This window comes from Macrotis lagotis, chromosome X, assembly GCF_037893015.1.
Source record: "Macrotis lagotis isolate mMagLag1 chromosome X, bilby.v1.9.chrom.fasta, whole genome shotgun sequence".
Lineage (NCBI taxonomy): Eukaryota > Metazoa > Chordata > Mammalia > Peramelemorphia > Peramelidae > Macrotis > Macrotis lagotis.
Window position 1 is genome coordinate 25,147,126 of NC_133666.1, and position 16,820 is coordinate 25,163,945.

Here is a 16,820-nt window from a genome sequence, read left to right on the forward strand (position 1 = left end):
TATTACCTTCACTCTAATTTCTAAATGAAGAAGTGGGAGTCTGCAAAGATTCAATTACTTGCCTCAAAGTCACAGTAAGTAGTAAGGAGCCAAGTAAGGATCTGAACCCAGGTTACCTATCTCCAAGTCTAGAATGCTTTTCAACCTGGATTCTTTGAGAGTCTTCAAAAGCAAGCTTGGCTCAGATTTGTTCCAAATCCAAATCATCTACTTCAGCTTATGGTTGGCCAACATGGACAAATTCAACACTTAAAAAGCACCTGCTAGTGCTCAGGGAAACAGTACAAAGAACAAAATAATCCCTGTCCTCGAGGAGAAATTGTACAAAGAACAAAATAGCCCCTGTCCTCAAGGAGCTTAAATTCTATGGGGAGCAGGGTGGTGAGACAACATAGATCAATTTGGAAGCACCATGATAATTACAGTGGAAAAGACCTAGCTGTAGAGTCAAAGGTTGTTATTCAGTTGCTTTTCATTTGTATCTGACTTTTTCTTGGCAGAAATACTGAAGTGGCTTGCCACTTCCTTTACCTGCTCATTTTACAGATGAGGAAACTGAGGCAAATAGGGTTACACAGCTAGTATGTATCTAAAGTCAGATTTAAATTCAAGTCCTCCTGATTTCGGAGTCAGCACTGCGACTTACTACTTGTGTGACCTTGGGCAAGTCTCTTCTCCTCCCTGGGCCTCAGTTTCCTGATATGTAAAAGGAGGTCAGACTACATGGCCTCTGAACTCCATTATACCTCTAGGTGTAGGCACCTACAAACTTTATGGTCATGGCAGAGAATTGTAGTGATGCCAAAGAAAGAAAAGATTGTCAGTGAAACATTCTTAGAACATGCAGAAGAGAGCAGAAGGAAGTCAGAGGGGGACACAGACAAGTAGAACAGTGTTGGCCCTGTTGTGTTAAAGTGAATATAGATTTTTAAAAACCCAAAGTGTGTGCAACAAATTCCTGGTGTCACACATTAATCCTTTTTTCTCTTCTTCCTATGTGGAAATGTTCACCTCTGCTGATGTTTGTTAAGCACATAATGAAAAAGAATAAAAATAAAGATTGAGACTAGAGATAAATACATAGCAATAGCTAGCCATTTAGTAGGAGGGATTACAGCAATTACCCAAATAAGTATGAAGCAAAGAGGGCAGAGGGGAGATAGCATGACCAAAGCCAGGTCACTGGGTTGCCTGGACGTGAGCTCTTGATGGCCCCTAAGCAGAGCCTACAAACAGCATAATTTGACTCCAGAGAGCTGAATCGACCACGTCCATCCATTAATGAGTGTTGTAATCTTGCAAGGTATCCTAGTCAAAGGGAAGAGAAGCTGTGGGAGTAATGAGTGAGCCAGGCTGGTTGGAGTTTCAGGCTTACTCAATTCAGGGAGAGGACGGATTGGTTCATAGTTATCTTTCTTCCTCGTCTTGCCTTCGTCAGAATGAGAGTCCCCCACAGTGACCTAATTCCTGGGAAACCAGGGATCCTAAACTCCTCCAAGGGAGGAATGGGGCAGGGAGAGCTTCCAGAACTGAAAAAATTTGTCTTGATGACCTTTGTACATAAGGATAAATCAAGTCAGAGTTAGTACAGCCCAGTGGATTGGAGATCAAGAAACCTAGCTCTTCTAACTTAACAGCTGTGTGACTTAGGACAAGTCACTTGACTTCCAGACCTCAGTTTGTTCCTCTAAAAATAACAAAGGTATCAGATTAAATGATCTCTAAGGTCCCTTCCAACTCAGAAATTCAATGACTTGATTGAGTTTCAAACAAGACTCAACTTACAATTCATCTTACACCCAGTTATTCTGAAGAATGTCCTGGCTATCTGACCCTGAATGAGTCACTGCACTTCTCAGTACAATTCTTTAAGAGTATAAATTACAGAGGTGCTGACCTGCTTTGAGAGGGAATTTTCCCTGTTTTTGTAAAATCACAAGGCTAGTCCTTGTACCCTCTTTCTATCAATTTCGATCACTCCTCTGCTCCTATGATGGTGATGGTGATGTTTGTCCTTCATTCTTGAAAAAGACCATGACTTCAGGGAGGTGATCCCATGACATGAAAGTGAATTGGATTTGAGTGAGGGGATGCTGTGCTAAGTCACCAGCCTCACTTTCTCCTATGGAGTCCTCTGGGTCCAGTGTCTAGATATGCCTCAAGGCAGTTGGAGATGGCCCTGAGTCAGGGCTAAATGACTTGCCCAAGATCACATAGCTAGTGTCAAATGTCTGAGGTAAAATTTGAAGTCAGGTCCTTCTCACTTCAGGGCTGGTGTTCTATCCACTGGACTACCTAGCTGCCCCATGTACCAATGCAAGGTCATATATTATACTTTCTCCTCACCTGGTTCCCCATTTTCAGCCAAGGGAGGTGGGCTGAGCCCCTCCAGGCAATGGAAGTCTGTGACTAGATCATGTTCTTTCACCTGCATGGGCTCCCATTGCCACCAACCTTAGGTTGGAATGTGACCAAAGGGTTTTCCTTTTTCTGCAGGGATGGAACAACAGACATCACCAGGACTGTCCACTGGGGGATCCCTTCTTCTTTCCAAAAGGTACAAAGCAGATTGGAGTATTTCAACTCCTTCTCCCCAAGATATACTTTCTGCTCTCAGCTTTGGAACCTGATATTACTTAAGTGGGGAAACATGAAAACCCCATTTGTATCTTTTATCTCATTTCTTCCCAGCTCTTCTGGGACCTTATCCTTTTTATCTTAGTCTCATTCTCTCTCTCTTCTCTCTCCCACCTTCCCTCTCCTTTTCTTTGTTTTTTTTAATATTTTTCAACTTAACATTAATTTTCTCTCCTTCCTACTTTCCCTCCACTGGGGAAAAAGAGGGGGAAAACCTTGTGACAAATATATATAATGTAAACAAACTTTTGGCCAGAACCAAAAATGTTAGTTGTTGTACGTAATGAAGCCATCACTTTGTCTCTCAGGAAGTGTGTAGCATTCTTCATCTCTTCTTCCTTGCTCACACTTCTGTCGCTGTTCCTTCAGTCATTCTATTATCCATCTCCTATCTATTAAGGACTTCTCAAAAGCTATTCTTTGGGTCCCCTTTGACCCTTCTATTTCCATATCACCAACTGCCTACTGAACATCTCTGCTTGTGCAATGTGTCCAAAGGAAATCTCTTCATTACCTTCTTCCCTAATCCTATCTTTCCTCCAAACTTCTCATTTTCTAGCAAAAGAACCACCATCCCCTCCAATCACCAAAAACCAAAGTCATGCTTTTCCATCCCTTTCCAACCATTTTCTAGGTCTGATTCTCCCTCCACGTGTCTCTTTCATCTATCCCCTTCTCAATGTTCACACAGTCAGCCACTCTGGCCCAATCCCTCATCACCACACCTGTGGACTAAAATAATGTGCAAACTCAGGTTTGCTGCTCTCTATCCCATCCTCCACACAGCTGCCAAAGTAATCTCCCTAGATCACCGTCAGTAGGTGCCCATTACCCCTAGGTAAAATGGCAGTTCCTCAGCGTCCCATTTAAAACCCTCCACAGTCTGGCTATAGTCAATGTAGCTACTTAAATGGTTATTATTTACTCTTTTTTGAAAATGATAGGGTGGTCATCACCCACGTTCCTCCTGTCTGGCACTCCTCTTTATGGAATGTACGAGCTTGAGGAAACCCTATCAATCACATGATCCAACATAGTCAAGCTTTTAATCTCCAGTCACTCAACCTTAGCCCCCCACGCCCTATGGCCTGAGCTCTTCCTCCTCCTAGTCAAGTGTGGCCATATGGCAGGAGTTCATTGGCTGGTCAAAGATCAGAGGTTGAGTAAAGCTTCAAGTCATCTACACACACATGTATGCACACTGATCATCATGTATGTAGACACATGTGCATATGAACACATCAAACATGTGCATGTGTGTGCATATAGTGCATGTGTGTAGGCACATTGACCCCATTACTTGCCATATTTTGGGTATTAATTCCACCTCATCCTCCACAAGAAGGAATCACTGTGGTAGAGGAGAGGGAACACTGGTTCTAGAATCAGAGGAGCTGGGTTCCAATCATACATCTGAGTTTGCCTAGCTGTACAACCTTGAGTGAGTCACTTCCCCTCTCTGGGCTCCAGTTTCCTCCTTTGTAAAATGAGGAGGTTATACTAAATGTCTCTAAGGTCCCTTCCAACTCTAAGATCCTATGTGTGATCCCGGGTAAGTCCTTTCCCATCCCTGGGTCTGTTTCCTTCTCTTGTCAAAGGAAGAGATTGTCTCTAACGCTTCTTACATCTACCTCTAAATGAAGAAGGCTATGATAATCACTCACTGAACCAAGACAAACTGAGTTCAGCCACATGGCTATAAGGTCCAGATTCTTAGTTTCTATAAGAATACAGAGAAAGGTGACAGTAGTACACTAGTAATCCTGAAAAGCTTCCTGAAGGCAGGGGAATTTTATCAGGACTTTGGAGACTAGGTAAGTTTTGAATGGAAGGTTGAGAGGACTGAGAGATCTAGGGGCTAGCAATGATACACGTCAAACATGCAGAAGAGTAAGGAGATCACCTGGAGAGAGGAGAGAGATCATATAGGCGAACCAAGGGAAGTCATATTGGATCAGTGTGGTGAAGTCAGATCTTGAATGACAGAGTGAGGGGCTGGGATTTGGTCTGTTGAGCTCTACAGAACCTTAGAAGATAAGAAATGTAAGGTGATAGAAGAGGCACCTGCTATGAATGCCACAAGAATGAACAATACTGACCATCTGGTCTACATCAAGGTCTGACTGAGGACAGCAGCAGCTCAGTGGCAGAGGCAAGTCCCAGCCATTACCACCATCATCATCTAAAATCATCTCTCACAAAGCACTTTCTGGTACATGGTCCTCTTCTCTGAGGAGGTGACCTCTGAGTCACCACCCTACAAACTTACAGACATATAGAAATCACGACCTGTCAGATTACATCCCAACTTCTCCATCTGGCATTCAAGGCCCCTTTCTATTCAGAGAAGTGATGACTTGGAATATAGGTATGGATCTGGAGCTAGAAGAGACCTTAGGGCCATTTAGACCAACCTCCTAATTTTACAGATGAGGAAAATTATCTAATTCAACTTCCACCTTTTACAGTTAAGGAAACTGAGACTCGGCGAGGGAAAAGGTTACAGAACAAGTTACCAGGCTCCCAGGGCAGAGTTCTTACTGCAGTCATGAGCAAATGCTGTCTTCCATCTAAGTTAATTAGAATGTTAATAGATAAGGAAACTGGGTAAGAGAGCCTAAGTCACCCATCCACCTTCTTATGGTTAACTAATGGCAGATCTGGGAGGCTCCGTCCAGTACTGTGGAGAAAGCATTTGTCTGGGATTCATGACACTTGGATTCAAATGCTACTTAGTAGCCATATGACCTTTTGTAAGTGCTTTTCCCTCTCTGGGACTCAGTTTCCTCTTCTGTTAAATGAGGAAGTTGGGCTCAATGATGCCAAAGGGCCCCTCCACTTCTGGTAGTCTCCTCTGTCCCAGTGAGGGTGTGCTAACAGGTTGTTGCTGTCATGGGCCCCAACTCCAAGATCCCACTGCCCTGCTTCTGCCACTGATCTCCTGTATGCTGACCTGCCCTATCCCTTCTAGGAAGCCTACACCAGGGTGCTGATGGGAAACATCGACCTGTCTAGACTTGTTTTCCCCTCGTCCACATCAGGTGGGTCTCAGACACAGCTTCGGGATTCCATCTCAGGACAGTTGAGAGGTTGGCCAGATGGGTCCATGGTCTCCCTTTCCCCCCAGCCTTGGGCCTATGCTTCCTGCTGGCCTATCACTCAGTCTTGAAAGATATCACAGCACAAAACTGCGACCTCATATTCAAGGAGCAACAATTTCAGCCAGGTTCAAACCTGACTTGTCCCCTGTCACTTGTCCCCTGTATGACCTTCCTCTCCCTGGGCCTCCCTCTCTGTGAAATGAGGGCAATGGCCTAGTTGGCCTCAGCAGCCCTGATCTAGGAGCCTAAAAATAATGAGAGAATGATAGAAAATAACACTTTCCAATAGGTGCTAGATTGTGTCAAAGGTCTGAGAAAGGAAAGATGTTCTTGGAGTAATAACAATCAGAAAAGACTTCCTAGAGGGAGCTGGGATGTCAGGTTAGTTCTGGAAGGCCAGGAAGAAGGCCTGAGAGAGAAAGAAGGACCTGAGCCAAGCCTTGGGTAACAGAAGGGTAGTGGCAGGTGGAGAGGCAAGTGAGGAGGCCAGGCTGGCTGGAGCAAGGCAAAGAAAGGGGAAGAGGCCCAGAAAGATCTAAATGGGACAGATCTCGCATGCCCTGCAATTAGCTTAGGTTCTACGGCTCACCCTCCCCATGCTCATCTCCCATGGTATCGCCATCCTAGGTGCTTAGCTTGCTTAGTTGCTTCTCCAGTAAGTACAAACTAGTTTGAAGGTTGACCTTGGAATAAGGAAGCAAATTGGGGGGGGGGGGGGGCAGAGGGCACCTTGCCAGTAACCACTTCCGGGCATTCCTAACTGAGTATCATGTCTCTTCCAGGGCGAGTAGTAGAGGCCTTTGCTCGAAGAGCTTTGTGGGAAACTGGTCTCAACTATGGACATGGTACAGGACATGGTGTTGGCAACTTTCTCTCTGTACATGAATGTAGGTAACCTAGCAGGGTGGGAAGCTCCCTGAGCTGGGAGGATGAAACTCTGAGTGCTAGACCTGTCATTCCCTAACTGTGTGACCTTGGACAGGTCACTTACCTTCAGTGTCCTCATCTGCAAAATGAAGAGGTCCAACTAGATGGTTTGGAAGCCTCTTACCTGCTCTAGAACTAAGAATATAGGGTTTACTGTTCCTGATTAATCCCCCAGCAACCGGGCTTTACTCCAGTGCCCTCTACAATCACTCCTAGTCCCATTTGTCCTAGGAATCCTTGGGTCTGGGGCAGCATGGGAGAGAATGCCCTCCCAGCTCCAAAAGGCTAAGACTTCCCGAGAAAGCATCCCAGGCTCCAAGTCACCAGACGTTCTCCTCTTCTCACTAGAACCCTAATCCTTTCACTGAGACTCCATTCCTGACCCTGACGCCTCGGCCTAGGCAAGCATGTCACGTTGAACCGCCACCCCCTTCAACTAGCCTGGTGTTTCTGGAGCTCCTCTCCTTCCTTCCCTGAGCCTGTCATCTCTTTCCTAGACACCTCCTCCTCTACCTTCCATCACTGAACAGCCATTCCCAGCACAGTCCCCCAAGCTGTTCGGGACCCACAAGGATACCCCAATGACCGTCTCTCTCTTCCTCTTGCAGGGCCAGTGGGATTCCAGTCCAATAACATTGCTATGACCAAAGGCATGTTCACATCCATAGGTATGTCCCCCAGTTCCCCTAACTATGGCCTAGGGGACAACTCTCCTGAGCTGAGTAGAGAGTGTAGAGGATTGTCCTTCCCCAAGTGTGGTAGGCAGAATTCTAATGAGCAATGTGGGCCCTGGAGCCAGTAGCAAGAAACATCCTTCTAATCAAGTTGGTAATTCATTATGCGACACTAATACCAGTAATTAAGACAAAATCAGTTGAGTAGGAGGGGAATTGGTTCCTGTAAGGCCTTCATACTGCTTGAAGTGGTGGTGGGTGTAGTTCAGTCATGTCCGCACACCAGGCTGCAGCTTCAAAATTTGACCTTCCAATGAACAGTCTTGAATTCATTTCTTTAAGTACTGACTGATTTCACCTCCTTGTTGTCCAAGGAATGCTGGGAAGTCTTCCCTGGCACCATAGTTCCCAAGTGTTGACGCTGTGGGGCTCAGCTTTCTTTATAATTCAGCTCTCAGGCATACATTGCTACTGAAAATAAATCAAAGCTTGGACTCTACAGACCCACAACACCAACAGGGTAATTGGTTACCAGGACTTCTAGCTGCTGAGGAGGTGCTTGGCCCCTTCTACATTCTGTGGCCTTGGGACAAAATTCAAGTGGTAATTCAAGAGTCCTGGACTTTGAAAGAGAACAGTCATGCTCTGGGCCTTGGTTTCATTCTCTTTAAAATAATGGAAGCCAGGGTGGCTAGGTGGTGTAGTGGATAGAGCACTGGCCCTGGAGTCAGGAGGACCTGAGTTCAAATGTGACCTCAGACACTTTGTAATTGCCTACTTGTGTGGCCTTGGGCAAGCTACTTAACCCCATTGCCTTGCAAAAACCCTAAAAAAATAAATAAAAATAAAAATAAAATAATGGAGGCCAGAGCAGGAAAATCTGTAATGATACGATCCTGTCATGATCTAGTGTTCATTCCTAGGGCCTGAGGGCCAGTCTAAGCCTGATAGGACCTCAGGCCTCTCCCTCCCTCTCTCTCCTAAACCCTACCACCCTACACCACCCCACTGGCTCATCTCTGCCCCCAGAACCTGGTTACTACCAAGATGGAGAATTTGGGATCCGTCTTGAGGATGTTGCTCTGGTGGTAGAAGCTCAGACCAAGGTAATGTACCATTGGGGCTATATCAAGGATACAACCAAGTGTGGGATGGCCATGGGCCAAGTGGGTGGAGAGGGAGAGACAGTGGACAAGCACTTCTTATGAATCTTCCTTGGCTAACTAGAAAAAATGGAATTCCTCAGCTTTTGGGGAGATGGGGGGAGGGGTAGGCATTAAAATATGGAGAACTATGAATGATAGCTTTCCTGAAAATATATTAGAGTTCTAAAATATATGTATATATATTAGAGTGAGAGTCAGGGGATCCTCCTCTGATACTTAATTGATTTGGATCCTGGGTAAGTCACTTCCCTTCTCTAAGACCATTTTTTCTTCTGTGAAATAAACATGAGTGTTTGTACTTATAACCTTATAGAGGAAACCTGTTATACTGTACTATAGAAATAGGAGCTGTTGTTTTCATTTTTGCCATGACTATAAGCTGGTGGCAGGGAATTAAATGCCCAGAAGACCCTACTCACACACACACACACACACACACACACACACACACACACACACACACGTCCTGGGGTTGATTTCAACAGAGGCCTTGTTTACCCTCACCTAACTTCAACTTTCACCTCCTTACTCTCCTCTCCCTTCTGCCCTCAAGTATGGTGGATCCTATGTGACCTTCGAGGTGGTGTCCCTGGTACCCTACAGCCGTAACCTCATCGATACTACTCTGATGCTTCCAGAGCAGGTAAAAGCCCCATCCCAGGAGGTCTCAAACCCCTTGTCCAGGACCAGGTCTCCTCATAGGCAGTGAGGGCCTAATGAAGTGGTCTGGACCTGGGTTTGAGGACTTCTGCTATTTCCCTACCTAGGTGAGCTTAGTAGGGCCTCATCCCCTCTTTAGGCCTCTGTTTCCTCCTCTGGATTATGACTAGATTGAAATAGATGATCTATAAATATGGTTCTAGGTCTGACATTTAACATTCTCTGGCCCAGGGTCCCTCCTAGTTCTGACAGTATAGGAATCATTAAGTAGCTGCATGGACATAACCACCTTGCCAGCCTGTCTCAACATTGTTCTCCTTTCTGGCATCAGAAAGACCACTAGTTTGGGAGTAAGGAATAGCTTCAAATCCCACTTCTGAGATATACATACATATATGTGTGTGTGTGTGTGTGTGTGTGTGTGCGCACGCGCGCACGCACGCACACACACACACACACACACACACACAATCTGTGCAACATTGGACAAGTCCCTTAACCTCCTCAGGCCTTAGTTTCCTGTTTTGCAAAAAAAGGAGGTTGGATTAGATGGCCTCCAAGATCCCCTTTAATTCAAAATCTAGGATCCTGTGATACCATGGTCAAAGAAAGTTACTCATGGGGGCAGCTAGGTGGCACAGTGAATAGAGCACTGGCTCTGGAGTCAGGAGTACCTGAGTTCAAATCCAGTCTCAGACACTTAATAATTACCTAGCTGTGTGGTCTTGGGCAAGCCACTTAACCCCATTGCCTTGCAAAAAAAAAACTAAAAAAGAGAAAGTCACTCATGGTTTACATATTTGTCAGGAGGGAAATGTTATCTCAAAGAGGCCTTTGTTAAAATGCCCATGTTGATTGTAAATGAGTGGGAAAATGGTTCTGGTCCTTATTCAGTAACTCAGATAGCCTGGCCTGAGTGGGATGACGCATGAGCCGTGAGGACAGCAGAAGGGATTATAGGGGAGGCTCTGGGGAAGAGGACCCACGGGGTCCTCCCTTCCTCCCTTGAACAATATTTGACTTTGAACCCATTTGACTCTCATCACTCTGTCTTTTTCTTGGCAATCTCTAGCTGGAGTACTTGAACCAATACTATCAGACAATCCAAAAGAAAATTGGTCCCGAGCTGCAGCGGCGGAAGATGGAGGAAGAGTATGAGTGGCTCCTGAAGAATACAGAGCCCCTAGCCTACAACAGCACTTGGGTCCATCTTCCTGCCTCACTGACCATCCTGGTAGCAGCTGCTCTTGCCTCTGCCCTGGGCCAGAGCTTATAGTGAGATAACCTTAGAGTCCATGACTTGAGACCAGCACTGAAAGTTCGAGTCCCCTGCTTCAAAACCTTAAATTTGTAACCTTCAGTGAAGAAACTTCCAGACTGAAACTGGTTTCCCTCTCCTTCCCCCACTAAGTCTGAGGCCTTTCCATCCTGAACTTCCTGACCCTGGCCCCAGGTCAGGATGTTCTGCCCAAAAGAGTCCAGGCAGTTCCCAGGATTCTCAGCCTCTGGGTTAGGAGGCTAAAGGCAAAAAATGAATTTTCAAAATATTTGATCTCACTTTTCGATGAAAGAGTCAGATCTCCCCTCCATAGAACCCTCCCTCAAAACAAGCTAAGCAAAGCAAATCAACATGTTAACTGTGTGTGACAAAGTATACCCCATTCATTTCACACTAGTAGTCTGCCAGTTAGCTGCCAAGAGATGGGGAGTATATGGTATAGTCCTCAGAGGTTCTGGTCCCTGAGTGGGCAGAATTCCAAAGTTGACCATTGTTATTTTCCTTTACATTATTGCAGGCAGCATGACGATTGTTTTCTGAATTCTGCCCACTTGCTTCCTCAACATCAGTTCATAAAAGTCTTCCCAAGCTTCTCAGGATTCTGGATCCTTGTCATTTCTTACAATGCAATCACTTTTCCTTACGTTTGTATACCACAGTTTCCTCAGCCAGTCCCCAGTCGATGGTACCTACTTCCCTTCCAGTTCCTTGCTGTTATAAATACTGGAGTACAATGGAATGCCCACTGGTTCTGGAGTCAGATGACCCGTGTCCAAATTCTACCACTGAGACTTACTAACCTGTGTGACTTTGGATAAGTCAGTTCCCCTCCTTGGGTCTTAGTTTTATCATCTCTACAATGAGAGTATTGTAGACAATGCTTTCTGGACACCCAAGTCTAGATTTAAGTTCTAAATAGAAGATGCTAGAATTCTAATCTTGGGCACTGAAGTGATCCTCAGGCTGGGGCAGAAGAGAGTTGACCTAGAGGCCAGCCTAAGAGTCTAATATAGTCCTGAGGCTCTAGATCTCTGGCCTAAGGACCTAGAGTAGGACTAGACCAGGGCTCCAGAATTCCTACTTCTAGAACTCCAGGATCCTTCCCCAGGCCAAGCCATGGAAAGGAGTGTACAGAGTTCAGATCACTGTTTTCTCTTGGGGCCAAGGTCAACTAAGCAGGTCTCTGTCAGGTTTCTTCCGGGTACCTTTTCTGCTACCTGTTCTCTTTGACCTGAGTTGGTTTTTCCTTAGCTCATTTCTAAGCCTTTCGGCTTCCCAGCAAAGGTTTCCTCAGCTTCAGGGACTTCTTGATGTCGCTTGTCTTTGGTCTCTGGAGGGCTCCTCCCCATTTCCAGCCATGCTGGGGGAGGAGAGGGGAGAATTCCTTTTGTCCAGCTCAGAGTGAAGCTCATCCCCCCGATGGGGTTTCCCTGGTCCTGAGCTCCCAGGCCCTCTTCAGCTAGCTCTGTCTTCAGCTGGTGCCAAGTGTTACCCCCACCTTCCTGTCTCCCCACTAGCACCCTCTCCAACCTTAGGCCTTTATCTCTGCTTGGAATTACTTGCAATAAAGGAAAATTTTAAGGGGAAAGGAGACTGGGAGGAGGAGGTTGGAGGGGAAATGAGTCTGGGATGGGGGAAGGAAACTGAGGAGGAGGAAGAGAAAGAAGGTGATGGAACAGAGAGGAGTCTGGGGAGTTCTGAAATGTGTGGAAGGATATGAACACAGAACAGCCAGAGAATAACAGAGATGGGAAAGACCTTAGAACTGGGAATGGTGGAACATGGAAGGAATTTAGAAAGGAGGATGTTAGAGCTGGGAGGGACCTCAGGACGTGGAATGTCTAAGCTAAAGCTTAGAACACTGAATGTCAGAACAAGACGGAACCTGAGAAATGGTCCAGCCCCACCTAAGGAAGACAGAATTGCCCAAAGTCCTATGGCAAGTTAGTAGCAGGGCTAAGATTCAAACACAGGTCATGTCCAGTCTCCTAGTCCAGTGATCTCTCCACTAGATAAAGCTCCTCCATGGAAACCAAGTCAAAGATATCCAGTTAGGACCATATGCCATTCTGCTTCTTAGAAGTTAATGACAGGCCTAACATCCTCCCTTCCCCAGCACCCCTTATGACAAAGATGTAAAAAAAAAACATTTCAGTGAAACTAACCAACATTCTTGCAACTTTTTTTCCTGTTTCAAACATGCATAATCAAGCAAAACAAATTCCCACATGGGCCATACCCCCACCCCCCTGCCCAATTATATTCCAATCTGAAGTCTGAGTTGTTCTCCTCTCTCTCTCTGGAGGTAGGTAGAATATTTGACCCTAAGACCTCTGGAACTGTGGATGGTCATTACATTGATCAGAGCTCTTTAATTCTGTCAAAGTTGCCTTTGCCAAACTTGCTATTGTATCATTTGTTCTCCTAACTCTGCTCACTTCACTTTGCATCAGTTCATGTAAGTTTTCAGTTTTTTCTGAAACCATCCTGCTCATCATTGCTTATAACACAATAGTATTCCAACACAATCATTAGCCATTCCCCAGTGGATGGGCATCCCCTCAGTTTCCAATTCTTTGCCACCACAAAAGAGCTGCTAAAAATATCGAAACTTTTCAAAGGATGTTCATAGCCATCCTCTCCTTTGGTTCATTGGTTGGGAACAGTGGGAATCATTGGCCTCATGAGTAGAAGGAACCCTCAGGTTCAAAGAAGTGATCAGGACCTCTCTAGACACCCACTAAACTGAAGTGGAATGGAAACTCCTTGCCCACAAAGTCTTGTGCAGTACTCCTTCCCTCTTCCATTCTCCCAGTCTCCAGCCTTCCTTCTCCCCCCCCTCAAATCCTCCCTTCTCAGAGGGTTTACTCTCCCCCATTTTACACCTGTGCTCATATCCTGTACTGCTCAGTGATGAAAACTGACAAGAAGAGGGCTGAGCCCTTAATACTCTGCTTATTTGGACCTGTGGTTTTTGTGGTAGGCACCCAAGTAAGGGTATCAGCACCCATGGGTGCTGAGCCAGAATTAGGAGCTCATTCTGGTTCTGAGGGTCAAAACTGAGCTCACTAGACTGGATAAAACTTGTGGCCCTGATCTTATAAGCATTGAACCCCTCCCCCAATCCTAGAGCTAGTGCTTCTACTACCCTTCTCTGAAGGGCACCAACAGGCCAGAAGGCATCCCGAGGAAGAGTCAGGATATGGAAGTGCCTTGAAATCATGCCATGTGAGGATCTGGAAGACACTGTAAGAGGGGTATTTAGCCTGGTGAAGGAAGAGAAGACCTGAGGAAAATGCGATAGGTGTCTTCAAGTAACTGAGAGGCTGTCATGTGGAAGAGGGTCAGAGACCTAGAGCTGAAAGGCACCTCAGAGGTCATCAAATCCACGTCTCATTTTACAGATGAAAGACTGAATTGTCCAATTACCTGGTGAGTGAGAGGTGAGAACTAGTCTAAAACCAGTGTTCTTCCCATAGTATCATACTTGCTCTGCTGGACCCCAGGAGACAGAACTTCCTAGAATTTACCCTACAAGGGGCAGGTTTCATTTTGAGATTTGGAAAAGCCTTCTACCAATGAGAACCCAAAGTGGTATGCCTCTTGGGGAAAGTGGGTTCCCCTGAACTGGAGGTCTCTAAGTGAAGGCTGGATAGGCCAAGCAGAAGTATGGGACTATGAGATTTAGATGAGGGGGAGCTGAGTTCAGATCTCACCTCTGTCACTTCCCAGCTGGGTGACCTTGGTTGGATCTGGGATGTGACAGAAGAATCCTAAAAGGTTTAATCTTTGTCCACTGTGCACCTGGTTCCCTATTCTGTACTGCTTACTGACATGAGCCCCAAGAACAAGAACTGAGAAGACTAGTTGGCCTCAGGGATAGCTTCCAACACTGACATTCTGGAATCCATCAACAATGCCACATGGGGGAAAGCCAGAGAAACCATCAAAGTTGTCCAATGTCACGCGGCAATGAAGGTTGCTGGTTCAGGGCCTCAGAATGAGCTCAGAAAACCCAGCCCAGAGAGGCCGAAAGAGGGGAAGCGGGCCTCTACAAAAGGTCTAGGCAAAGGACCTCTGGGGTTTCAGAAGTTTGTAAGCTCTCTCTATGAGTCAATAGTGTGAGCCAGCAGCCCCAAACCAAAAAAAAAAAAAAAAAAAAGCTGAGATCTCAGGCTACATTTAGAGAAGTGGAATGATCACAAGGAGGGTTGTAATTGTCCCACCATCCTCTGCCCAGGTCTGGAGGCCACATTTCAGGAAAGACAACCACAAGTTGGCACATACTCAGAAGAGAAGCTTCAAGCTTCTGACTGAGCTTGAAGAAGACAATTGAAAATGGATGGGTGAGCTATGATGTGAAAACTGCCTTTACCTATACAAAGGCCTATGTTTTCACTTATTCATTCATTTGAGAGGCAATTATTAAGCACCTACTATGTATCAGGCTCTATGATAGGCACCAGTAACACAGACAAGTCCAAGCAATCCCTGACCTCAGAAAACTGTGAGGGCAATGGCAGATACAACACAGATGAGTAAATGCAAACTGGAGAACAGAGGAGCCCTTCTCTCCTTGCTTCTGCCTCTTCGATGAGGAAGGAGTCCTGCCCCAGCCTTGTCATTACCAAGTAGTAGTGGCAGGGATCTGGAGAAGTCAGATGGCCCTGAGGCGGTACAGAAGGCATCTTTGCCAGATTTTCAAATATAGCATCTGCACAGATCCTGAATGTGTTTTTGCTGGGATGTCTCCTTTTGGCATCCAGTAGGCCCAAGGAGGAGCCTAGACATGGTGTCATGAAGACTGAACTAGGTTGACATCCCTTCTCCATGTTTCTCAGTTCTGTCCCCATGGGCTTGAGCATCTCTAGGGCTGGAAGTTATCATTGGATCATCTCCTGCCTTAGTAGAGGGAAGTCTCAAACCAATGAAATCACAGGTTCTAGCCTCAATATTGATGTGGGAGGGAGGATTGAGATTTGTCCTGCTTGGCCCCAGAGGACAAAATGAGGAGCAATGGATGGAAGGAGCAGAGAGGCAGGGTTAGATTTTATCTGAGAAATAATTCCCCTATAGTATGGAAACAACGTAAAGACCATCAAACTGCCTTCTGTTGGGGGGGTGGAAGTGAGATTGGGGGGAAAATTGTAAAATTCAAAAAACAGTAAAAAAAAAAAAAGGAAATAATTCCCTGAAAAATGGCATAGACTACCTCTAAAGCTTGTCAGTGCCCCCTCATAACAATCTTCAATTCGATTCCAGGTCTGAAGCTGGAAGGGACCTTGGAGGCCGTCTCCTTCATTTGACAGAAAGGGCACAGAAGTGAAATGACCTAAGTCACATAGTAACAAGTGGCAGAGGCAGACTGTGAACCCAAATCCAGTGCCTCTTTCCATGATGCCAAGACTCCAAATAACTGTAGATGCAAGATGGACCAGATGACCTGAGCTATCCCTTCCAACTCCAAGCTCCTGGGATTCTGGACTTTAATTCCCACAATTGTAAAATTAAGGAGTTTGGATTCTAACTGACTTGGAAGGTACCTCCCAGTTCTGTCATTATTGGGTGCCAGGACTGAGACGGAGGGCAGAGAGGGGGCATAAGGAGGGACTGAGCAAATCCCAAAGTTGTGGGCTGCTCCTCCCCCAATAACCAGGGCCCCAGGAATTTCATCAACTCATCAGGCACTTCCTCAAATCACAAGCTGGGCACTCAGTGCCAAAAACCAAGTTAGAACTGGAGACGATGTAACGGCAACCGTTTCCTCCGCTAGTACGGGCTGACCTAGTGCAGCTGGGAGAGGGAGGGGTTCCTCTGGTGCTGGGGCCAGGTCTCCTCACTTCCCTGTTTCTCTGTGAAACAGGAACCCTGAGTTGGCTGGGGTGGGGTGACTGAGACCCAAGGAAGTACCAGCCACGAGGGTAGACTCAGCTGCTGCCCTTCACTTGGGGCAGGGGAAGCAAACCCAGGTGAAAAGAAGCAGAAAAAAAGGGGTGATGCCTCCATGAAAGTGGCCCAGAATCACTTAAGGACTGGAAGAAAGACCAGGAAGACAACATAGCCCCGTGTGGTTAGGCCTCCAGCCTCTGCTGCAGAACCTGCAGAGGATGAGGAAGCTGCTACCTCACCAGGCCACCAGCCCTTCTCCTCCAGGCCAGCTTCCATCATGAACATTTGTTATAGTGCCAACCATGGGCCGGGAAGCATGCTAAGCATTAGGAAGGTTTTCCTCAAATCAGGCCTACCTCTGCCTTTTGGCAAGCCTCATTCACCTTGCCTCGCTCCACCCTCTGGGCCCAAGTAGAAAGGAGTGGAAGCTTTCCCATCTCTCCTGGGTCTTCTCTCCTTTAAGCTAACCGTCCCTGCTTCCTTCAAA

At 46.2% G+C, this 16,820-nt stretch overlaps 1 protein-coding gene across 1 annotated transcript in view; it reads left to right on the top strand.

Annotated features, from left to right (window-relative positions):
• Positions 1–11,429, top strand: part of XPNPEP2 (X-prolyl aminopeptidase 2) — a 41,897-nt gene extending 30,468 nt beyond the window's left edge. The window contains exons 15-21 of the mRNA XM_074199422.1: positions 2,497–2,557; positions 5,609–5,678; positions 6,521–6,625; positions 7,274–7,333; positions 8,369–8,445; positions 9,059–9,148; positions 10,238–11,429. Of these exons, the coding sequence (XP_074055523.1) occupies positions 2,497–2,557; positions 5,609–5,678; positions 6,521–6,625; positions 7,274–7,333; positions 8,369–8,445; positions 9,059–9,148; positions 10,238–10,441 (667 nt within the window). The 3' untranslated portion in view covers positions 10,442–11,429. The remainder of the gene's footprint in view (positions 1–2,496; positions 2,558–5,608; positions 5,679–6,520; positions 6,626–7,273; positions 7,334–8,368; positions 8,446–9,058; positions 9,149–10,237) is intronic.
• Positions 11,430–16,820: the final 5,391 nt, after the last annotated feature.